The sequence below is a fragment of the Leucoraja erinacea genome, chromosome 2 (assembly GCF_028641065.1).
Source record: "Leucoraja erinacea ecotype New England chromosome 2, Leri_hhj_1, whole genome shotgun sequence".
Lineage (NCBI taxonomy): Eukaryota > Metazoa > Chordata > Chondrichthyes > Rajiformes > Rajidae > Leucoraja > Leucoraja erinaceus.
The window spans coordinates 72,098,844-72,123,810 of NC_073378.1; the positions used below are offsets into that span (position 1 = coordinate 72,098,844).

The 24,967-nt window shown below is 41.7% G+C and overlaps 1 protein-coding gene across 1 annotated transcript in view; it reads left to right on the forward strand.

Annotated features, from left to right (window-relative positions):
* The window catches only part of LOC129710992 (cadherin-6-like), a 205,733-nt gene that overhangs the window by 12,965 nt on the left and 167,801 nt on the right, over window positions 1-24,967 (forward strand). Inside the window, exon 2 of the mRNA XM_055658329.1 lies at window positions 11,329-11,723. Within this exon, the coding sequence (XP_055514304.1) occupies window positions 11,487-11,723 (237 nt within the window). The 5' untranslated portion in view covers window positions 11,329-11,486. The remainder of the gene's footprint in view (window positions 1-11,328; window positions 11,724-24,967) is intronic.

The following is a 24,967-nucleotide window of genomic DNA, read 5'->3' on the forward strand; positions in this document are numbered from 1 at the left end:
TTCAAATACATCCTTTCGTTCGCTGATTGTGGCCGGATATATTTTACAGAGAGTCGAACATGGCCTGGCTGTAGCAAGTTAGCAGAACTCCTTCAATCTTTCACTTGCTTAGTTCACTCACGGTGGGGTTTCTGCTCCGTTGACCGTGAAGACTGGGAATTCCGGTCTTATTGGGATTCATAGTTTCGGGTAGTCTTTATCCGGCGATGTAATGTGACACGAATCGCTTTCATTTGACAGAAAGGAAACGTTAGTGGCAGTGGAGGATCGTTCTCGTGGCGAGGGCAGGGAGTCTCAGACGGAGAAAGGAGAATAAATGGGAAGGAAAAATAACTGGGACCAGGCTTGATAGGGTGGTTTACAACTCTGGTACTTTGAACTGATGTTCCCGAGATATCTATGGCTATGGCGCGAAGTAAGCGAAGTTCGACGTAAGCAAGCTAACAGAAACATACTTTGAGAAATAATTCATGACATTTTTCAGCACTTTAAGCAGTGCATGGCGCATGTAACTTTCAAGTAAATGGGTGTAAAGTGAGAAACTAAAGAAGGGTTTGGAAGTCCGCAACGAAAATAAGTTTAGTTAAGAAAAGACCAAAGTTTGACCCACATTATCTACCTATAGCCCTGTCTAGATTTAAAAGCAAGTGTAGACATTCTAGTCACTCAGCTGCCCGATGTTCCATGACCCAGAAGGTCAGACAATGTTAGTGGTGGAAACATCCAGACATCAACTTGGCAGAAGGTATTTGGCATTTCCCACAGATTTACACCTAACAGACGTCATGATTTCTGCTTCCTTTGCATTTTCTAGGTTTACATTTGAAGCAAAAACAAATCTTCGTCCGAAGTAGATGTTGATGCAAGGGTGTCTTTAAAAGGAGTTTGGCTCCCTCCTGTGGTTGAATCGTTTGTTCTTTGAATGCTAAATTAATAGTCAGAATGTTTTTTTCAGATAATTATCAGAAGGCTTTTTTTTCTGACCCAAGCACGTTGTCAATAACTGAAAGGCAGGAGCAAAGAAAGCTGCATTGAAGAGCTATTGGGGTTTTTTTTCTTCCAGAGAGCACATTGGTTGAATTAAAGAACAGGGAAGATAGATAGTGCAACAGCATCATAGTATATCAAAACACAAAGTGAGGTCAGAAGCAAAATTGTACCAAGTTTGTGGAGCTGAAACAGGATTTTTTAAAAATGTTCGACGTAAGCACTCAAAAGCTCCTTATTGCCCATTTACCAACCAATGATCTGAAATAGAATGATTTTCAGAGATCTGATGTGTGCACCATGACCAGGATGCATTACCCACATGACCTTTAGACTTTAGAGATACAGCATGGATACAGGCCCTTTGATCCACCAAATCCATGCCAAGCAGCGACCATCCTGTATGCCAGCACTATCCTACACACTAGGGACAATTTACAATTTTTTACCAAACCCAAATTAACCAACAAACTTGTATGTATTTGGAGTGTGGGAGGAAACCAGAGCTTCCGCTGAAAATCCATGCAGTCACAGAGAGAATGTACAAACTCCGTAGTGACAACACCCATAATCAGGATCGAACCCGGGTCCCTGGCAGAGTGGTGCAGCAACTCTACCACTGCACCACTGTGCCAACCCGACACAAGGTATAAAGTCGTTGTTCTTGCTGGTGTATTGATGGTATTGATTTACTGATGAAAATTACACTCACACTTTCATCTAGGTGTCTTGCTAAAGCACCGTACAAACACTGTCCAGTGCTGCCAATTCTGTCTGTCCTTGGTTGTTTGCATGAGACACAGGAAATGAGGAGATTTAATTAATGAGATTTTAAAAGAGATGAGTAAATTAAACCGAGATGAGGAGAACTTTTTTCACACAGAGAGTGGTAAATCTCTGGAACTCTCTGCCACAGAGGGTAGTTGAGGCCAGTTCATTGGCTATATTCAAGAGGGAGTTAGATGTGGCCCTTGTGGCTAAGGGGATCAGAGGGTATGGAGAGAAGGCAGGTATGGGATACTGAGTTGGATGATCGGCCATGATCATATTGAATGGCGGTGCAGGCTCGAAGGGACGAATGGCCTACTCCTGCACCTAATTTCTATGTTTCTAAGGTGTTATCACAGTGAAATTAAAGCAAAAGGCTGAGAAATTTGCAGTGGGTCAGTCAATGTCCACAGAGGGAGAAAGAGAGTTAACATTTCAGGTCAATCAACAATTGAGACTAGAATACAGATGAATAAACCAAACAGTGGGGGTGGAGGACTGAGTGGAGAAGACAGTGGGACACTTCTGTGATCGAGTGGAGACCAAGATTGTCCAGGTGACACAATGTCCTCGATGCCATTCAGTTAATGGGTGAATTTAGAGTGAGGAAACCATATCAATCAAACGTACTGAAACAATAAAATGAAGAAAACAAGTGCTAAAAATCTGAAACAAAGGCTAATGATTCGAATTCTTAAGATCGGGCAGCAGGAGAGAGGAATGCTGAACAAACTCATTATTAGATAATGTATATTATCGTCAGTTATTACATAACCTTGGTTATTGATAATGTTTTCATGGTTTTCTATATTTATGCTGCTGAGCCACTGCTTGTTTATTATCGTTCAAAGGCCACCAGTTATTTATGGGTTATGTTTGTTCACCAGGGATTTAACATTTGACAGCATGGAAAATATATTTTGTTTGGTGGATATAGCAAACTGGTAGTAATTGTGTCCCTTCCATATTATCCCAACATTTAAAAAGGTCTAATTTTGCTAAATATGTCATGGTGGAATACTAATTCAATAGATCCAACTTCAAATATCAGCTAGTCTACAACCTTTCCACCATTTATGATTGTGGCAAGGTTTATATTAATGATGACAATGAGATTTTTATTCAGATACTCTGTACCCCAGCCATTTTAGAAAAGCCCCTTTCACATTAATTTGTTCTAATGAACTCAATAATGAAAGTTTATGTCAAGCAGTTGCAGAAAGCAATCAATCCATCAGCTTTTGCAGTGTGTGGGAAGTTAAGAAAATTGCAGACCACTTAGTAATTAATCGCAGAATATACTTATTATTAGTGACATTTGACTCTTTTATTGGTGTTGTTGCGGCATTACTTTTGGGTTTGTATTAACTTGCTGACTTCAACCTGACAATACAGGTTGCTTAACAGTACAATTTCAGTTGTTAATTTTGCCATCCGTTCCGTGATTTTTTATTACAGTATTTCTTTTTACTTTTAATGAATGTGAACTTTAAGAGGATTGTCATTCTGTTGAGATCAGCGACAAGAAGAGAAATATGTGGAATTTAACCTTCATTTCTCTTTTTTTTAAATCTAAGCAATCGCCTTTTATTGTGTTTGAGGATAATTCAATGTCAGATGCGGTGCTTGTAATATGAGGATTGCCGGCAAGTAGTATCATCTGTAAACACACCCAGCGACAAATGAAAGCATGTTATGATTACAAGACAAGAGTTGAATAAGAAATGTTCAAGTATTTTTCAAGTTAAGATTCGATCTGTGAGGGGATTTCTCTACACTTTTTTTTCAGTTAAGGTCTTTTAAACAGTGGATATCAGTTCCAACCAGTCCACATACCTACGAGAACAGCTAACTCAGAATGTGAACTGCAAGCTTCAAACGGACTGTCAAGACATCCTGTTTTTTAAATGCATTATTTATACACCTTTTGATATGAATACAGCAGATTGGATAGACAGAGTATTTTGAATTGCCATCACCAGTGATGGCTGTCCAATTAAAAATATGGCCTCCAGTAACCAAAAGAGTAGAAGGATTTGGATGGTAAACCTAAATTCTAACATTGCCTTCAATATGAATGAATTTCAAGAAGATGTATTTGTTAACAACCATTTGAGAGCTAAGGATGCCACGTGATAATGAAATGAATGAGAACTACTCACTGATATTCAAGAAGCAATGCTACTACTGTTTTGCTAGGGTGCTTTCTCACTTTCAGTTATTCTATAATTGCAACAATATGGAATCATAGATAGACATAAAAAGCTGGAGTAACTCAGCGGGACCGGCAGCATCTCTGGAGTGGAATGGGTGACGTTTCGGCTTGAGACCCTTCTTCAGACTTGGAATCTAATATGGAATCATATCTAAGTGAACTTGCTTTCTGCAACTGTTTGACACATACCTTCATTATTGAGTTCATCAGAGCAATTCAATGTGAAAGGGGCATGTTCTAAAATATACTGACCTCTTTTCTTTCTGAAAGCTCCACAGCAGGGAATAAAGCCACCTGACCAATTCACTGCTATACCAAGTTCCCTGGTTGCTCAGTACAGCTAAATAAATTATAACTAATGCATTATGCCTTGGGGAGAATGAGGAGGGAGGAAGGATAAACTGAAAAGGTCTCTTTCCTTTGATTTAATTTAAGTTTTCAACATTAAGAACATCCAACGAGACGAAATTAGACAAACACTTTTGTTCACCAACATTCCTGATCAAGACAGAGAGATGTAAATGTTCTGATGCCCTTTCTCATCCTGATCTCTCAATGTGTGAGTAAGGGTTTGTGATATCCTTACAGGAATAATTCTAAGGATACTATATAACGCACATTGTACCAAAAGAAGGACTGATGGCAGCAACCTGCTTGCTTTCAGGTGCTTGGAAAGTGAATTTGAATTGAATTGAATTGAATTATCCTTTATTGTCATTCAGACCTTCCGGTCTGAACGAAATTTCGTGCCTTGCAGTCATACATATAATAAAATAACAAAAACACACAATAAACACAAATTTAACATCCACCACAGTGAGTTCACCAGGCACCTCCTCACTATGATGGAAGGCCAAAGTCTTAAAGTCTCTGTCTCTTCCCTCCTTGTTCTCCCTCATTGTTCCTCGTTGTCTCTGTCTCTTCCCTCCTTGTTCTCCCTGCCAAAACTGCCGCCCTCCAGTCCAGCGGATGCAGCTGTTGTTGCGGGAGCTCCGGAAAAACAGGTCACCAACCTGTGACCTGCGAGCTCCCGACGATGTTGTCCACTGGGCCCATGGCCGAGGCTCCGAATTCAGCTCTCCACCGCCAGAACGCCGGAACACCGCCACAGACCCGAAGTCGGGCCACTGCCGCCGGAACTGCCCCACACACACACACACGCACACACACAACCTCATAAACTAAAATTTAACTAAATCAGGACAAAAGAAAACAACAAAAATGAAAAAACAGACGGTCTGCAGGCGAGCCGCAGCTGCCAGGCAGCGCCGCCACTTCCGGAGTACACGGAGTAAACGTGAAAGCAAACTTCTTGCAAGAGAACATGATGTTGTGCACATCATATAATAATAGAGGAAAAATACTTCAGAGTGAAAAGCTCTTCAAGAGCTGTAAAGCATTTTGAAACAGTGCAGTGTAATTGCAAAATGGTCTCTTTTTTTCCCCCAATGTCTCTCACTTGAATTTGAGTTTAGCTTACTGTCACATGTTCCTAGGTACAGAGAAAAAGTTTTGTTGCATGCTAACCAGTCAGCAGAAAGACAATACATGATTACAATTGAGTCATCCACATTGTACAATTACACGATAAAGGGATTAAGGTAAATAACCTTTTGTGCAAGATAAAGTCTAATAAAGTTTGATTAAAGAAAGTCTGAGTGTTTCCAATGAGGTAGATAATAGCTCAGGACATCTTTCTTGTTGTTGGTGGAATGGTTCAGTTGCCTGATAACACCTGGGAAGAAACTGTCTCTTCAGGCAGAGATATCAAGTGTTAGGGTGTAAGGCTAAAAGAAACAAAAGACTGGAAATATACAGTACAAGGTGTTAGGCAGTATGCAGTACAGTTAGGAAATATACAGTACAAGGTGTCAGTCTGAAGAAGGGTTTCGGCCAGAAACGTTGCCTATTTCCTTCGCTCCATAGATGCTGCTGCACCCGCTGAGTTTCTCCAGCGTTTTTGTGTACCTAAGGTGTTAGGTAGTGTCTCTGGAGCGAGGAACAGTTATTATTCCGCAGAACTATTCCAAGTAGAACTCAAGAACCTGACCAGAAACCTATACACAATTTCTTTCAACAGGCCCTGCTGAGTATTTTGGTCTTACTTGTACTGAGAACACTATCTCTTTTGGACATCAGTGGCAGCAGATTTTTTATTCTCGGAAACAAAATAAATATACTATAAGAGGATTCAAAATAAATAAACCCTCAGGGATGGATGACATGCAGAATGTGTGGAGCACATTGACAGTTTGTTTTTTATCATTTAGTTGGATCAAAGATCAGTCATTTAGAATAGTTATTATTTGCATCTTTACAAAGCTTCTTTAATCACAAAATATAAAACAACATTTTTTTTTTTAATCATGAAATTTAGATGTTCCCCTTGAGAAGGTATTGATGTGTTATCTTCTTAAACTGCTGTCCTAACAGCATGGTTAGGGAAGGCATCCCAGGATTCAGACCCGGTGAGATATTTCCAAGTTAGGATACTCAGAGTCCTGGTGGAAAATCTGCAGGATATTGTGTTTCCATGTACCTACTGCCTTTGCTCACCTCAGTGATCGTGGTTGCCATTGCCTCAGTAATGCAAGTTGCTGTTCAAACCTCCCTGGTGCTGCAATTAGTTTTTTTCCCCTTGTGGTTTAAACTCCATACTAGATAAGAAGAGTTATCTGTGAGGAGGTTCTTCCAGTCCCGATAGAGAATTTGATGGGTGATTGATGAAACCTATCAGCACTATCTTGCACTCACATCAGGACTCGCTCTCTTTTAGAGATAGATAGATTCATGACTCGTATGGATATCGGGTTATGTGAAGAAGGCAGTTAGGAGGGAGAGATAGATCAGCCATGATTGAATGGTGGAGTAGACTTGATGGGCTGCATGGCCTAATTCTGCTCCTATCATTTATAAATTTATGAACTTTTGAACTTTCAGGGAACCTACTAGAGTTCTACTTACCTGAGGGACATTCGTCCTTTAAAACCCCAGGCTTGAAGACTCTATGAATTAAATATGAACACCAGAGATAGGTGTCCTAGGTGTCCTGGAAGTATTAGCAAATATGATTTTATTTTTGATTTCTTTTGAACACATGTATTTTTCTGTAATTAGTGAACAATTGGCTGTTTGACTGAGTGAAGAATCCCCCCACTCTCTGGTTGGCTGTTTTAAGATTGAATGCTGTAAGGAGGGATTTTTCAGTCATTTCTGTCAGATTTGTGCCACATTAGCATGGGTCAGTGAGCACACAGATCTTATGAAAAAGTTTGCAGAGATAAGTTCAACCAGAGTTAGACGAGAAAGCTTTGCAGGTAGAAATGTGAAATTATGGTAATAAAAGAGAAAGTAATGGTGGCTGTAAACTAGACCAGTGGTGGTTTTCCCAAATTGAGATCTCTTTGTAATCTTCCCCAAATTCAGTACAGGTTTTCATTTTGTTCACAATCCGATGAACCAGTGCTATCTTCTGTTTGTCGTGACATGCTCTCAGTGAACAAATGAACCCATTTTTATAATGGCGTACTTTGTGTGCTAAGCACTTCTCAATATAAGCCTCAACCTTTCAAGAATAGAAATTTAGTTTAGTTTAGAGATGCAGTGCAGAAGAGGGCACTTTGACCCACCGAGGCCGCGCCGACCAGTGATCCCCGCACACTAACGCGATCCTACACACACTAGGGACAATTTATAATTTTACCAAGCCAATTAGCCTACAAACCTGTGTTTAAGAGGGAACTGCAGATGCCGGAGAATCGAAGGTTACACAAAAAAGCTGGAGAAACTCAGCGGGTGCAGCAGCATCTATGGAGCGAAGGAAATAGGCAACGTTTCGGGCCGAAATCCTTCTTCAGACTGATCGGGGGCGGGGGTGGGTGGGGAGAAGAAAGGGAAAAGGAGGAGTAGCCCGAAGGCTGGGGGATGGGAGGAGACAGCAGGGGGGCTGAGGGATAGGAGACAGCAAGGACAAACAAAATTGGGAGAATTCGATTTTCATGCCCCCAGGATGCAGACTCCCCAAACGGAATATGAGGTGCTGTTCCTCCAATTTCCGGTGCTGCTCGCTGTGGCCATGGAGGAGTCCCAGGACAGAGAAGTCGGAGACGGAGTGGGAGGGGGAGTTGAAGTGCTGAGCCACCGGGAGGTCAGCTTGGTTATTGCGGACCGAGCGGAGGTGTTCAGCGAAACGTCGCCCAACCTCCGCTTGGTCTCACCGATATAGATCTGCTGACATCTAGAGCAGCGGACGCAATAGATGAGGTTGGAAGAGATGCAGGTAAACCTCTGTCGCACCTGGAACGATTGCTTGGGTCCTTGAACGGAGTCGAGGGGGGAGGTAAAGGGACAAGTGTTGCATCTCTTGCGGTTGCAAGGGAAAGTGCCCGGGGAGGGGGTGGACCGAGAGGGAAGGAGAAATTGACAAGGGAGTTATGGAGGGAGCGGTCTTTGCGGAAGGCAGATATGGGGGGAGATGGGAAGATGTGGCGGGCAGTGGGGTCACGTTGGAGGTGGCGAAACTGACGGAGGATTACTTTTTTGTATGTGACGGCTGGTGGGGTGAAAGGTGAGGATTAGGGGGACTCGGCCCTTGTTGCGAGTGCGGGGATGGGGAGAGAGAGCAGTGTTGCGGGGTATGGAAGAGACCCTGGTGCGAGCCTCATTTATGGTGGAGGAGGGGAACCCCCGTTCCCTGAATAGTGAGGACATTTCAGATGTCCTGGTGTGGAACGCCTCATCCGTGGAGCAGATGCGGCATAGACGGAGGAATGGGAGTAGGGGATGGAGTCCTTACAGGAAGCAGGGTGGGAAGAAGTGTAGTCCAGATAGCCATGGGAGTCAGTGGGTTTCCTAGTGTACACGGTCAGAAGTCTATCACCTGCAATGGAGATAGTGAGGTCAAGGAATGGTTAGTGGGACCTACAAACCTGTATGTCTTTGGAGTGTGGGAGGAAACCGGAGCACCTGGAGAGAACCCAGGCAGGTCACCGGTTTGAATGTACAAACTCCGCACAGACAGCACCCGTAGTCGGGATCAAACCCGGTTCTCTGGCGCTGTAAGACAGCAACTATATCGCTGCACCACTGTGCCACCCATGGGGCTGGACTATATAGAAAACTATACTCGTATCAAAGCTGCAAATATGTCTTGTTCGACTTCAAAATGACTGTTTTGTAAATTATTCAGTCCGATGGTCAAGGGTAAAACTGATTTGTCCCATTATTGAAACTATTCCTTATGTATTGTATATGGAGTTGAAAATCAATCATTACTTCTTCTGTTTGCCCTTAATATCTGCTCATCTGGAATTTGTACATACTCAACTCTTTCATTTCTCCAGAGGAATAAAGGTATGTTGAGAAAGCATTAATGATTGCAGCTCGATCTTAAAGTATTTTCTGTTCTCAGATGCATACTAGAAAATGTGCATCATCCTGCATTTTCCAGAGACTGACCATAATGGCCATTTAATGAATTTGTTTTTGAAACGGTTGGTATCTCCACATAATAAGTACATGACAGCAAATTATGAAATGTGCCCTTTATTTCCATTCCAGACTCATGATGGCTTTACATGGAAATTAAAATTGAACTTCATTAGCTAAGTAGCAATTAATTTAAACCATATAATGAAATAATATTTGTAGCAATTATGGTTTACTTTCATATTTTTTAAGGAATTAAGGAAATGCTTAGAACATTCAATGTATTATATATGAACATGCATACAATCAAACATACAAATTAGTAGCAGGAGAAGGCCACAGTTCATCCAGCAGGATCAGCATCTACAAGAATGTGTAGGAAGGAACTGCAGATGCTGGTTTAAAGTGAAGATAGACACAAAAAGCTGGAGTAACGCAGCGGGTCAGACAGAGTCTCTGGAGAAAAGGAATAGGTGACGCTTCGGGTGGAGACCATCCTTCAGACTGAAGAAAGGACTGAAGAAGGGTCGCAATCTGAAATGGCACCTGTTCCTTTCCTGTTGTGTGTATGGAGTTTGCATGTTCCAAACTGCATGTTTCCTCTGGGTTCTTTGGTTTCCTCCCACATTACAGTTGTGGAAAGATGGGTGGGTATATGGAATGAGCTGCCAGAGGAGGTAGTTGAGGCAGGGACTATCCCAATGTTTAAGAAATAATTAGGCAGGAACATTGATAGGACAGGTTTGGAGGGCTAAGGGCCAAACGCAGGCAGTTGGGACTGGTGTAGATGGGACATATTGGTTGGCATGACCGGTGTGCACAGGTTGGAGCAAAAAGCCTGTTTCCATGCTTTAAGATTCTATGACTGTCATCGTTTGAGAACAGTGGTTAATGGACAAACCGACGAGGTTGGGGTTTTCATGAGTGGAGCTTACATTTTTACGTAGAAGGAATCGGTGATGTTTCGGGTGGAGACCCTTCTTCGGATTGAGAGCTCTCAGTCTGAAGAAGGGTCACGACCCAAAACATCACCCATCCCTTCTATCCAGAGATGCTGCCTGTCCCGCTGAGTTACTCCAGCATTTTGTGTCTTATCTTCAGTGTAAACCAGCATCTGCAGTTCCTTCCTGCACTCACTGACATTTTTACATCATTTTTCAGGATGCCCCATTTACTGCTAATGCAATGCTTTTTAAGTGTGGCCACTGTTGAAAAGTAGGAAATGCAGCAGCCTATTTGTAGATGTTAATTTCTTACAAACCAAGACCATTTGTTTTTAGTAGTGCCACATGAAGAAAGCAGTTGAGATCTTGGTTTAGTGTCATCTTTGAAAGGTAGGACGTCTGAGGGTGCAGCACTTCCTCCTCTGTCCTGCACTGGAAGGCCAGCTTTGATTTTGACAATCACGTCTTTGTTGGCTTGAAGCCACAGCTATCAAATTGTGAAGCTGCGGTGCTCCCTACTGATGTGTAAGAAAGAGCTGCAGATGCTGGTTCAAATCGAAGGTAGACTCAAAACGCTGGAGTAACTCAGCGGGTGAGGCAGCATCTCTGGAGAGAAAGAATGGGCGACATTTCGTGCTCCCTACTGAGCTATGGACACCAAAATGAATTAGTTAGAAAAAGGAGACTAATAAATCTAACAAAGTAACAGTGATGGTACACAGAAATGCTGGAGAAACTCAGCAGGTGCAGCAGCATCTATGGAGCGAAGCAAATAGGCAACGTTTCGGGCCAAAACCCTTCTTTGCCTATTTCCTTCGCTCCATAGAGTTTCTCCAGCATTTTTGTGTACCTTCGATTTTCCAGCATCTGCAGTTCCTACTTAAACAAAGTAACAGTGATGTTTGCTGCATTTTACAGTATATTTGTAAAGTGAAAAATTCCCATCACTTTTTGAAAGTTCATTCTATTTATTTCTTTTCCCTTCAGAAATTGCCTGAAACTAAGAGTATGAAGATTGATTGAGGATCCTGCAGTTTAGAAATGGAACAAAAAGGTTAGTCAGAGAAACACCGCCTGGTGACGGATATCTGGAGCAAAGCCAGCCTTTTCAGTTAGGCTCTGCAGCCTGCATCGCAGAGAGAAGGATGGCAACATTGAGCTACTGCTGCTGCCTGCTTTGGCTGCTCTGGGTCTGCCTTCTCGAGCCCAGCCAGCTGAGCCCTCTGCCAGCAAGGACTACTAAAGGTCTGCAGAGTGGCACGCCAGTGGACCCTTTGGGTAGCAAGTTTACACTGCTGCACCGTTCCAAGCGGGGCTGGATGTGGAATCAGTTCTTTTTGCTGGAGGAATACACTGGGTCGGACCCACAGTACGTAGGCAAGGTAGGCATTTTGAACTCTACTTTAAAAGTTCCCTTGTATGGTTGTACCTTGCTTTGCCTGATCTTCTCTCCCCTTTTTCACACAATGCAGATATCCCTTGTCTTACCTAATCAGACCTCCAAAGTCTGCCAGACTTTATAGTATTGCATTACATGTTTACTTTTTAATGGTTGTGTGAGTAATGTTCAGGCTAAGACTCTAAAAATAAGATTTTTTAATTCCAGCAGTTTCACCAAAACTAATTATATGTTCAGTGTGTAATTATTGGAACATGTCTTATTATGGCCCAAACTTGGTAAAAATCAAATCCAGCCTTTAGACTTATATGGTGAAAATGTAAATAAATAATATGGTGACAGGAAGATTCAATTAATATAAGAGAGGTCACTTTCAAGCCCCTCTAATTCTATTATGCATCAAATTTACAATTTAGATTTAATTTCTACATATTTACTCAGCAATCACCTGCTTTGATAATCTCTATCCTCTGGAACATTTTGCAAATGCATTTAATTATAAATCTATTAATCTAATCAGGATTATAGTCAATTTGTCGGTTGTCTCCCTGTCTCTGCAATCTAGCCATTTCACCATGATTTCCATTACACTGAGCACTCTCCCAGATGACAGGCTTTTCAAGCGCAGATTCCAGTTTTGGCATTGTACCATAAAAGGATGAGAAAAACACTGAAGACAGTCCCCAGAATAGAGATTTTAAAATAACTTTAGGAAATTCATTTGGTTTGCTTGTTTTAGCCATCCTACAGGCCGTTATTTCCCCCCCCCATTTTCCATTGACATATTTGCAAACACTATTAGCAAATATAGCAAAAAGATTTAACAGGCAGCCATTAGAAGAAATAAGAAGTTATGGTAACGTTGGAACGAGAGTACATTTTTCAAGGGTTGGCACAGATATTTAAATGGGACTGCTTCACGAAGGGCACTTTAAACACATATACCAGCATTTACATTTCCTAGAGATGCTGCCTGTCCCGCTAAGTTACTTCAGCTTTTTGTGTCTATCTTTGGTTTAAACCAGCATCTGCAGTTCCTTCCTGCACAAACACATATTATACATGACTGTGAGTATGCACACCCCTAGCATGATTATTATTTATTGGATGTAGGGATGGTGAGAGAGCAAGAAAGAGGTTGCCCTGACCGCCTATGTTCCTCTCCCTCTCCCTTGCGTACATTCCTGAGACCATTGAATTCCTCAAGCCTATGCCTCACAGATATTACTTATGACTCAAGTCCATATGATTGCCCTTGGCCCAAATCCTTTAATAGCTTTGGTTCAAAAGGTTCCTTTAAAATGGACGTACCATACACATTTATCAGTTTTGACAATGAGCGACAAAAAATATGGGTTTGGTTGCTCATTATATTCCTATCTCAATTTCTCAGTTTTCTGTCCACTAGTTATAACGAGAAGGCTGGATGTAAAATGGATAGTCAACACAATTTCCTACTTTACACCTCTGCCAACATTTTTCAAAGACTGATTCAGGTGTGAGTCATAATATTGAGCTACTTCGCTTGTTGCACCAATATGGATTTATTACCAACTCGGCACAGTCATCCATTACTATTAGTAATGAGACATCTCAGTGAAATTTCTAATACATTTCAGTTTGTCGTTCCACGCTGAGAATGCCTGTTAGTCAGTAGCAATCTAGGAGCAAAACTTTCTGGACAAAAGTGTACCTTTTGTAGCATCATGATCATGCACCTCCACAGCCAGTAGTCCCATGTCCAGTTATAATGTGAGCACAGGAGAGTTGACGGCAAAGAGGTTGTAGAGAGAGTACTAAGCAGCAAAAACATGGATAGACACCTGGCCTTCCTGGGCAGACTCCATTTTCCAATTCATGTAAACTTGTGAACAACTAAAATTCAGGTATCTCTGTCCTAACTTCCCCAAACCATGTTACTCACAGCCCTTGTGCCTGCTGATGGTCATTGGCTACTGGTTAAGCAAGCACTTAATTTTAACATTTTTTGTCTTGTTTACAACATTTCCACAGTCTCAAACTCAGCCTTGTCTCTGTAATTTCCCCATGTAATCCTCAGGGATACCCACAATCTGTTTTCTTGATTATTCCCAAATTTAATCCCTCCAATATGGTGCCTTGCAAGGCCTTAAGTCCCGCAGTTTTCTCCCTAAGCCTGTATCTCTATTTTGTGTTTTTCTTTCAATATGTTGGAACATCAACTACAACCAGTCTCTCACCATTTAAACAATATTCTGCATTTATGTTTATGCGCCAAAGATATTCCACCTGCATTGTTCTTGCTGAATCACTCAGCTTGTCTGTCTCTCCTCTTCACATCCATCTCTTCACTTACAATCTCACATCGCTTTGTATCATGAGCAAACTTGGAAATACAACATTTGGTTTCCTCTTTCAAATCATTGATAGTGTGCGTGCAGGTGGGCCCCAAACGATGGTGCCTGCAGTTCCTCAATAGTCACAACCTGCTAAACCATTAGATTACCTGTTTTCTTCCCATTCTTTGCTTTTCATTCAAACTAATTCTCAATCCATGTCAGCAAGTTACCTCTAATTCCCAGTTAATGTTTCAGGTTAAAGACTCTTTAAGTGTAGCATGGTGGTACAGTTAGTGGAGTGGCTACCTCATAGTGCCAGAGATCAGGGTTCAATCCTGATCTTCGGTGCTGTCTGTGTGGAGTTTGCACATTCTCCCTGTGGCCACGTTGGTTACTTTGGGTGCTCCGGTTAATTCCCACATCCTAAAGACACACAGGTTTGTAGCTTAATTGGACTGTATAATTGCTCCCAATGTCTAGGGAATGGATAAGAAATTGTGATAACATAGTACTAGTGAGAATGGGTGAATGATGGTGAGCGTGAACATGGTGGGTCAAAGGGGCTGTTTCCATTACTGTATATCTAAATTAACTACATCAGAATTGGTAGTTCACCAGAGCAGATGAGTAGTTGTGAGCAATTCTGGGCCCCATAGTTGGGGAAGGATTTGCTGATACTGAAGTGGGTCCAGAGGAGGTTTACGACAATGATTCCAGGAATGAGTAGGTTAACCTATGATGAGCGTTTGACAGCACTGGACGTTCTTGCAGGAGTTTAGAAGGACGAGGGGACCCCTCATTGAAGCAGTGAAAGTCTGGGATAGTTGGATATGGAGAGGATGATTCCACTAGTGGGAGATTCTAGGATCAGAGGTCATAGCCTCAAAATTAAAGGATGTTCCTTCAGGAAGGAGAGGAGAAGGAATTTATTTAGTCAGAGGGTGATAAACCATTGTACCGGTACCAAAAAATGCCTCCCCAGCCTGTCTGAATGACTACCGTCCGGTGGCCCTTACCTCGGTAGTCATGAAATGCTTTGAGAGGCTGGTGAAGAAACACATCTGCGCCTTCCTCCCTCGCAACATGGACCCGTTGCAGTTCGCATACCGTCCGAACAGATCCACGGACGATGCGGTCTCCCAGGTCTTGCACACCACTCTCTCCCATCTGGACATGCAGAAGGGGGGCTACGTGAGGATGCTGTTCATAGACTACAGTTCAGCCTTCAACACGATAGTCCCCACCAGACTGGCCGGGAAGCTACTGGAATTGGGGCTCAACACCTCCCTGTGTGCCTGGGTCCTGGACTTTCTCACCACCAGGCCCCAGGTAGTCAAGATGGGAGGAAATACATCGAAGTCCCTCACCTTGAGCACAGGATCGCCCCAGGGTTGCGTCCTCAGCCCCCTATTGTACTCCTGTACACACATGACTGTGTGGCTAGGTTCAGCTCCAATTCAATAATTAAGTTTGCTGATGACACTGTGGTGGTGGGCCTGGTCTCAGACAACGACGAGAAGGCCTACCGGGAAGAGGTGGCTGATCTAGCACTCTGGTGTCAGGATAACAGCCTCCTCTTGAACATCAAAAAAACGAAGGAGCTGATCATGGACTTTAGGAGGGCACATCATCCGAGGACGTACACTCCATTGAGGATAAATGGGGATCCTGTGGATAGGGTGAGCTGTTTTCAATATCTGGGAGTCCACATCTCCGAGGATATGACATGAGCATCACACGCCTCAGCACTGGTGAGTAAGGCAAGGCAGCGCCTTTACCACCTCAGGCAATTGAGGAAATTCAGAGTGTCTCCGAGGATCCTCCAGTGCTTCTACGCAGCGGCGGTGGAAAGCATCTTGCCCGGGAACATTACCATCTGGTTTGGGAATTGCTCTGCCAAGGACAAGAAGGCTCTGCAGAGAGTAGTGCGTTCGGCCGAACGCACTATGGGAACTTCACTCACCCCCCTGCAGGAACTATACATCAGGAGGTGCAACTCCAGAGCCAACAATATCATGAGAGACCCCTTCCACCCCTGCAACGGACTGTTCCAGCTGCTACGGTCAGGCAAACGCCTCCGTTGCCATGCGGTGAGAATGGAGAGGTTGAGAAGGAGTTTCTTCCCAGAGGCCATTCAGACTGTAAACGCCTTTCTCACCAGGGACTAACTCTACTGAACGTTTTTCCTTCCATTATTTATTATGTAAAAGAATATGTGTGTTATGATTGTGTTTATAGTTTGTTTGGTGGTTTGTCTTTTTGCACAAAAGTCCGCGAATATTGCCACTTTCATTTCACTGCACATCTCGTATGTGTATGTGACAAATAAACTTGACTTGACTTGACTTGATTTGACTTGAATCTGTAGAATTTATTGCCACAACAGGCTGTGGAAGCCAAGTCAATTGATATTTTTAAGGCAGAAGTAGATAGATTCTGAAAAAGGATCTCGATCCGAAACGTCAACCATTCCTTCTCTCCAGAGATGTTGCCTGTCCCACTGAGTTACTCCAGCATTTTGTGTCTACCGTAGATTCTTGATAAGTACGGGTGACAGTGGTTACGGGGAGAAGGCAAGAGAATGGAGTTAAGAGGAAAAGATAGAATGGTGGCGTGATTGAATGGTGGCGGAGGCTTGATGGGCCGAATGACCTAATTTTGTTGCTATCACTTATGAAGTTATGAACTCTCCCCTCTTCCTTACATAGTGCCAATTATCTTCCAACCGTCCAGAATCTATAGTTTTGTCAGATGATGACTTTTGCGTCCATTATCTTGAAACAATCTACCACAAAATAATTATCAGCTTTCACATTTGCTCATGTCTCTGATTTTTTTTTAAATTGACACGTATTTGCTTCATGTACTTATTCTAGCTGGACTCCTGGTTCTCTACTTTTCAGGCAGGTTTCCTGTGCCTTTCACGAAGCGTGAATGTGCAGAGTCGTTTACCCAGGATAGGGGAATTAAGGAAAAGAGGCCACAGATTAGTGAGAGGGCCAAGATTTAATATAAATCCGAGGGCCAACTTTTTCATTCAGAGGAATGTGGGTGTATGGAATGAGCTGCCAGAGGAGGTATTTGAGGCAGGTCTATGACAGCATTTATAAGCCATTTGGACAAATGCACGGATAGGAAAGGTTTGGAGTGATATGGATCAAACGCGTCAAATAGAACCAGATTAGATGGGGCATCTTGGTCAGCATGGGAAAATTGAGACAAAATACATGTTTCCGTGCTGTGACTAAGGAGGAGTCAAAGTATTTGATCTTTCTGCAGTTTGTGAAGTTCTCAACATACAGTATATTTCCTCATCTCTTTTGGGACCCCCTCGCCAGTAATGCTGCTGACAAAAAAACAGGTTTCCCACAAAAATACATGGTTTTAAACCTATTTTGAGCCTTGAGTAGCTCAATTTAAAATAACTTGAAATTATTTGTTTTAGGAAACTTGTATTGATTCAATATCTACTTAATTTCCCAATAATTTCTCAGTAAAATAAATATCTCATGGGACAAAAATCTCTCAAAATCTGTGCCAATCACAGGAACTCTTCAGAAAATCAGCATTGTTTGGAAAAACCTGAGGATTAAAACCACAAGATTTATGGTCAGTAGTACAAGGTGCAGTTGAATTAAAGCTGCTCATGCAATGTTATAATTTGAAGAAATCAACCTGTTTAAGAAGAGCGGGGAACAAGGATGTTAATTGAAATGAATAAACAGAACATATAGGTCAGCACTTCAAATTGCTAAGAGTTTAAGGGGAAGTAACAGCCCACGTTTCCTGGAAAAACAGTCAGATGATTGAAAATGAACATTGGTGTTCCCTTCCTGCTAAAACCTGCCGGGCACCCCTTCCACTGTCACCATTCTGCTGGATGTGGTGTGCAAAAGAAGCAGGGCTCCATTACATGGAAGGACATGGATTGAATATGGATTTTTTCTGGTCAGAAAAGCCATGGTGGATTTTGTGTCAGGTAAAGGAGAATATGGTGCCCTTCATCCAGCCAAAACTTGGGCAGTTTACAACCCAGCGATATGAATATCGATTTATTTAACTTTAAGTAACCCTTGCATTCCTCCTCTCTCTCTGTCCCTTTCTCACCCCAGTCATCCTGCTGGTTTCACTGTACGTATCCCTTCATTATCACCTCTTCCACAACCAACAATGGACCATTATGGGCTCCACCTTTCCTGGGTCATCGTTGCCGTCTTTGATTTATTCTGTATCTTTTAATATATCTAGTTTCCCTCTCACCTGACTCTCAGTCTAAAAAAGAGTCTCGACCCAAAATGTTAGCTACTCCTTTTCTCCAGAGATGCTGCCTGACCCGCTGAGTTACTGAAGAAGGGTCTCGACCCAAAACGTCACCCATTCCTTCTCTCCAGCGATGCCGGCTTTCCCGCTGAGTTATTCCAGCATTTTGTGTTTACCCTCTCTCCCAAAATGGTCAGTCAGGTGGATTGTTTTGTGACTAGTAGTTTAAAATCCATAACTGGGACTCGGCTTGCTATTGATTTCACACCCTGCCTTCCTGCCACCATTTTGTCTTCAGTTAAAAGTTTAAAATGGACATGATAAAATTAGTAGTCCATCTTACATTCCTCCATCTTTCAGTCTCCATTGGAAATCAAACAGATGATTTTTAAAGAGTATTTTAGTTTTGCCAGTATTGCCAGTTTTATACCTGTAAGTAAGCCCAATGTTATCCAGTAATTGCACACACTGCAAATGCTGGTATCCACAATGTGTCCATGGAATGCTTTGCTGGTCAATTTTGGGGTTCAAGCCACTACTCGGATCTGACTAATTGATAATTTTGAGTTGCAGATCTGGATTTTCATAAACTTTTTTGCATGATTTCACAGTGCCACAAATGTTAGTTTACTTTATTCAAAGGTTTTCTGTCACAGTATCTCCCTTACTCACTACCATGGCAACTGGAAGTAGCCCATAATTTAAAATATTAACAGAAATACTTTATTAATGAAGCAGGTCATATTGTGGGCCAGCATGTCCCAACAGACTGCCTTTGAAACATTCTCAGCTTCACACTGTTACAACACCAGAGAGCACTTAGTTACTTGATGCAATTCTTAAAGGCATGACTGCATTAAAGCACCAATGAACTGATATTAAACACAAACACATATATTAGATCTCTCTTAAAAACGTAAAGCAAAAGATGAACAATCACAATTACCTAAATGACAGTGTTTTAGTAATGTGTTTTATTTTTACGCATATATGGAAATAACTCCAAGATACTTCCCTCGACGGACTATTTTTCCAATTGGCTTCTAATTTGTTGCAGTTCACAGAGGTTTGTCCTTGTTCTTTCTGCAGAGGGCAATTTGTGTATCCTCCCAAAATCTCCATATTTAACCATATAACAATTACAGCACGGAAACAGGCCATCTCGGTCCTACAAGTCCATGCCGAACAATTATTTTCCCTTAGTCCCACCTGCCTGCACTCATACCATAACCCTCCATTCCCTTCTCATCCATATACCTATCCAATTTATTTTTAAATGATACCAATGGACCTGCCTCCACCACTTCCACTGGAAGCTCATTCCACACCGCTACCACTCTCTGAGTAAAGAAGTTCCCCCTCATGTTACCCCTAAACTTCTGTCCCTTAATTCTGAAGTCATGTCCTCTTGTTTGAATCTTCCCTATTCTCAAAGGGAAAAGCTTGTCCACATCAACTCTGTCTATCCCTCTCATCATTTTAAAGACCTTTATCAAGTCCCCCCTTAACCTTCTGCGCTCCAGAAAATAAAGACCTAATTTATTCAACCTTTCTCTGTAATTTAGTTGTTGAAACCCAGGCAACATTCTAGTAAATCTCCTCTGTACTCTCTCCATCTCACTCATCTGCATACGTACTAATCCAATTTACCACACCTTCATCCAGATCATTGATGTACATGACAAACAACAAAGGACCCAACACAGATCCCTGAGGCACCCCACTAGTCACCTGCCTCCAACCCGACAAACAACCATCCACCATTACCCTCTGGCGTCTCCCATTCAGCCACTGTTGAATCCATCTTGCTGCTCCTGCATTTATACCCAATAGTTGAACCTTCTTAACCAACCTTCCATGAGGAACCTTGTCAAAGGCCTTACTAAAGTCCATTTGTACAACATCCACTGCTTTACCCTCGTCAATTTCCCTAGTAACCTCTTCAAGAAATTCAAGAAGATTAGTCAAACATGACCTTCCAGGCACAAATCCATGTTGACTGTTCCTAATCAGACCCTGTTTATCCAGATGCTTATATATATTATCTCTAAGTATCTTTTCCATTAATTTGCCCACCACTGAAGTCAAACTAACAGGTCTATAATTGTTAGGTTTACTCTTAGAACCCTTTTTAAACAATGGAACAACATGCACAGTACATGCAACACCTCCACCTCTTGCCCCTCCAATGCTATCACACCAATATTTGCTTCCATATTAAACAAGCCTTTTTAATAGTATTTCTGAAATTGTGCAGGTTCATCAAAAAAATGCTGATTTTCATATATATGTGAGCGGTGGTGTATGTCCAGTTCTTGCAGCTTACTGAAATATATGATGTACATTTTTTCTTCAAACGCTTAATGGTGGCAGGTCTTTGGGACATCTGTTTGGGAATAAGTTCATCATCGTTTGGCTGACTGCCTGTTTGCCTGTATTCTTTATTCTTCTGGTTCTAGTGATCTACCTGCCGTTGGGAATAGGGTTCTAGGCCTTACAACCAGAGATCTCTGCTCATTATTCTTTGTGTGGGGTATTATGTTTGGCTAGTATGCTCAAGAATGAAGAGTTCCTTAAAACTGCAGATGCTGGAATCTTAAGTAAAAACCAAAGTCTTGGTACAACTTAGTAGGTCAGGCAGCACCTGTGGAAGGAAGTGGTCTGACAACATTATGGGTTTGTACCCTCCTTCAGAGTCTGTCTTGAGTCTGAAGATGGGTCTCAACATGCTGCACTGCCTGTCTATTTCCTTCCACAGATGCTGCTTCACCCACTGAGCTCCTCCAGCATTTTTCTTTTCATATTTTTATCTTCTTCCATAGCTTCTTAGCCACTTTTGTGATGTTCTCTGCCTTTCTATTACTGCAGAAATTAAGGTGATGTCTGCTGATTAGACTGCCAATATTTTAAGAATCTTAGTTTACTGCTTATTACCTATGACTAGTGCTTTATCTGACACAACCTATGGCCAATGTCTGTGCGGGAATTGATGGCAATTAAATTTTCCCTTTCAAAATATTTGCAGTTCTTGGATTTTGATAATTTCCTAATTCGTTTTTGGTCAGAAGGTATCTTCCCCAAATTATGGAGGCGCACTATCTCAGATGTGAGGGCTGATTTAATGTTATCATATTTTTCCTTTGTACCTTGGGAACAAATACCTTTTGCCTCTGACAATCAGACCATCTCTCTCAATGAATAACTTGCTTCAGATGCTGGATCCTCATCATCCACAGAGATATTGGAATGGTTCACCATTGACTGTCTCAAGCTCAAAATCCTTGGCATCTTTTGTATCCTTGAATAGGCTCAGCTGAGTATGTCAGCCACATACTTTGCTCATACAAAGCAAATCTTTGCAAAGATTATTTGTGAAGATGAAGGCTAAAAATGCAATATATTTGGTGCTCAATGAGGGGCTTATCACAAATGATATCAAGAAGCCTTGAGCACTGTGCACATGTGCAGTTCTCCATATGTGTAATGGTGCAACTTCTCCGGTTGACTTGTCACGTCATTCAGATCTCCCTATCCGCAGTGTGTTAGCTGACTCCTGCAAAATGATTCCTCAAGATCCTTTCCTTGGGCATCTTCGTGAAGTGTTATCTTTTTCTTATCATCAAAGTGCTACAGCACAGACGGCACTGTATCTGCCTCATTAATTATTTCACCCTTTGCTCCTGGATGTGCAATAAGACTCTGATTCAGTAGATCATCTTCTATCGTCTTCACCGGGTAGTAATTCTTCTTCACACTCAATTAAAGCCACTTATTTCTTGGTAATTTCCCACCTTGCCTTTTCATTTTTCAATACACACCAACGCAGTCGGGTATCGGGACCAACTCAGTTAGTTGGATGAGTTGGACCAAAGGCCATGTTTCAATGCTGTATGAATCTATGACTAACTTGGATACCCAGGAAGAGGCATGCCTACTGGAGCTACTCTCTCTGCCTGAGTCAATAGTTTCATCATCTTCATGTTTCTCCTGGCAGTTTAAGGTGGATCTACTTCCAGGTTCATCCTTTCATCGTGGACTTAAGGTATATGCCTTCCCATTTGTTGTTGCAGGGAATATATCTATGTTTATCAGGCAACTGAACATATTTTTAATATGTTTTATTATTTATTTATTATTTATTTTAATTATTTTTTTGTGATTTTTATATGATACTGCCTGTAAGGGAAATTCATTTCGTTGTCTCAAATTGAGACAATGACAATAAATTTGAATACAATACAATACAAGAACCATCCTGCCACAACTAGAGAGCGGTCCTGAACTACTATCTACCCCATTACAGACCCTCTGACTCTCTTTGATATGACTTTACTGGCTTTAGCTTGTCCTAAATGTTATTCACATTATTCCCTTTATCATGTATCTGTACATTATGAATAGCTTGATTGTAGTCTTGTATTGTCTTTCCGCTGACTGGTTAGCATGCAACAAAAGCTTTTCACTGTATACGTGACAATTGACTAAACTAAAATAAATTAAAGATATTCTATTAAAGTAATTGGTTGCTTTGGAAAAAATACACAAAAGACTATCATAATATGCCTACAGACTTACTGGATGAAGCAATGAAGACAAAGGTGGAATCAGCGAATCTAATATTGTACTTATATAACATCATCTTAAACATAGAAATACCCACAACTGATGGAATTAGAAGAGACCGGGAACAAGAATTAGCTATAAAAATTTCAAAAGAGAGCTGGGATAATCACTTACTACAGGTGCATAAATGTTCGATCCACGTACGACATACTCTCATCCAATTCAAAACATTACATAGACGACAAAACACCACTGACGTCAAACTAACAGGTCTATAATTGCTAGGTTTACTCTTAGACCCCTTTCTTCTTAATGATGTTCCAAACAGTTGATTTTGGTAAGCCTAAGGTTAGGCTGATGTCTCCATCAGTTGTATTCTTGTTCATCAGTCTGATAATGGCTTCTTTGCCCTTCATTGGCACAACTTTGTTGATAAACAGCAATAAAAGTTTCCAAAGGTGATGGAAAGATTGGAGGAAAGACTAGGTGCTGAGAGTTCTCTTATACCTGCATTAAGGAGGCAATTAAACACACCTGAGCAATTACAAATGCCTGTGAAGCCACGTGCCCCAAACATTATGGTGCCCTGAAATGGGCGGACTATATATAAACACAGCTGTGATTTATATATGGTGAAACCAAAATGTATAAAAATACCTTTTAACCACACGTGATTTTTTTAATTACAAATCTCAAATTGTGGAATACAGAGGCAAATAAATAAATGATGGGTCTTTGTCCCAAACATTATGGAGAGCACAGTATAGGAGCCCACATCGAGAACGTCAGATACAGTGGATGAGTTTGGAGGGGTGCGAGTGAACCTCTGCCTAATCTGAAAGGTCTGTCAGGTCCCCTGGACAGAGTGAGGGAGGAGGTATAAGGTCATGTGTTGCATCTCCTGCGATTGCAGGGGAAAGTACCTGTGAGGGGTGGTTTGGGTGGGAAGGGGTGAGTGAACCAGGGAGTTGCCGAGGGACAATCTTTCTGCAGAAAGCAGAAAGGGGTAGAGATGGAATGATTGTTTGTTTTTTTAGGTGCTAATATGTTATTATGCAATTACTTTCTCAATACTAGATTCAAGCCATTTGTTTAATGAGCAGAAAAAAAAACAGACTTTAAATAATTTACAGATTTGATTTGAATATTCTAAATGCCAAGGATGTCTAATAGTCAGGCAGCTGTGCAAAAATAGGTGCTTATATTTCTGCAGCAGTGTGTGGGTGCAACACTAGGAATGACTTAAATGCCAAAGTTGGTGAAATAATTAGGATTGTTACATGTTTAGCTGTGATTCAAGGGTAACTCAACATATTGATTTAAAAACCGTTTCTGCATATCTTTATAAATGCAGATCCTGTTCAGGACATTGCTGAAATCAATGCCAGAGACTCTAACATCCATATTTAATGATTACAGACACAGCAGCTTGAAATTACAGCACAGACTTGGGCAAAATGACATGACTTTGTAATCATTTCTCAACCGCAATTTGAAGCAGGTTATTTTCTAGTGCTTTATCTTTCACAGTGAAAACTGATAGTGTTGATTTAGACCCTGGGATTTATTGCAACTGTACTGAGCTTGAATGCGCTCATTCTGCATATGTGTAAACAAACTCAACAAGACACTGGGACTCAACAGTGGAACCTCAGAGGGTGACAAGCTGAGGGGACCAAACCCTCTGGTGGCACTGCTAACTCTTCTGTTCTGGAAGCAAATGTTATGAGGCAGCAACAGCAGTATACTGCAGATGAAAGCAGAGTTTTTGTTGAGCACATTTTAGTAATAAACTGAACAGGAAATGAAATGAATTGCCATAGAGTCCATGGTAGAATGGTGGAAGGCAACATAAGATGTGAGCCCAGCAAGGAGAGCATTGATGTCCACCGGTGACAAGGACACCTGTCAGCTTTCCAGTGATGAAAAGCCTGAGGAAGGAGAATGGCTCGGCGATGATACAAAGTGAGCGTAAACATTCCTCTGGATGGAAGTGGGTTATTAAGCACAGGAGAGATTGAATGGACATCAAGGTGTCCATTCCAGCAGGTAAAGGTACAGAAAGGATCTATGAGGATGTTGCCAG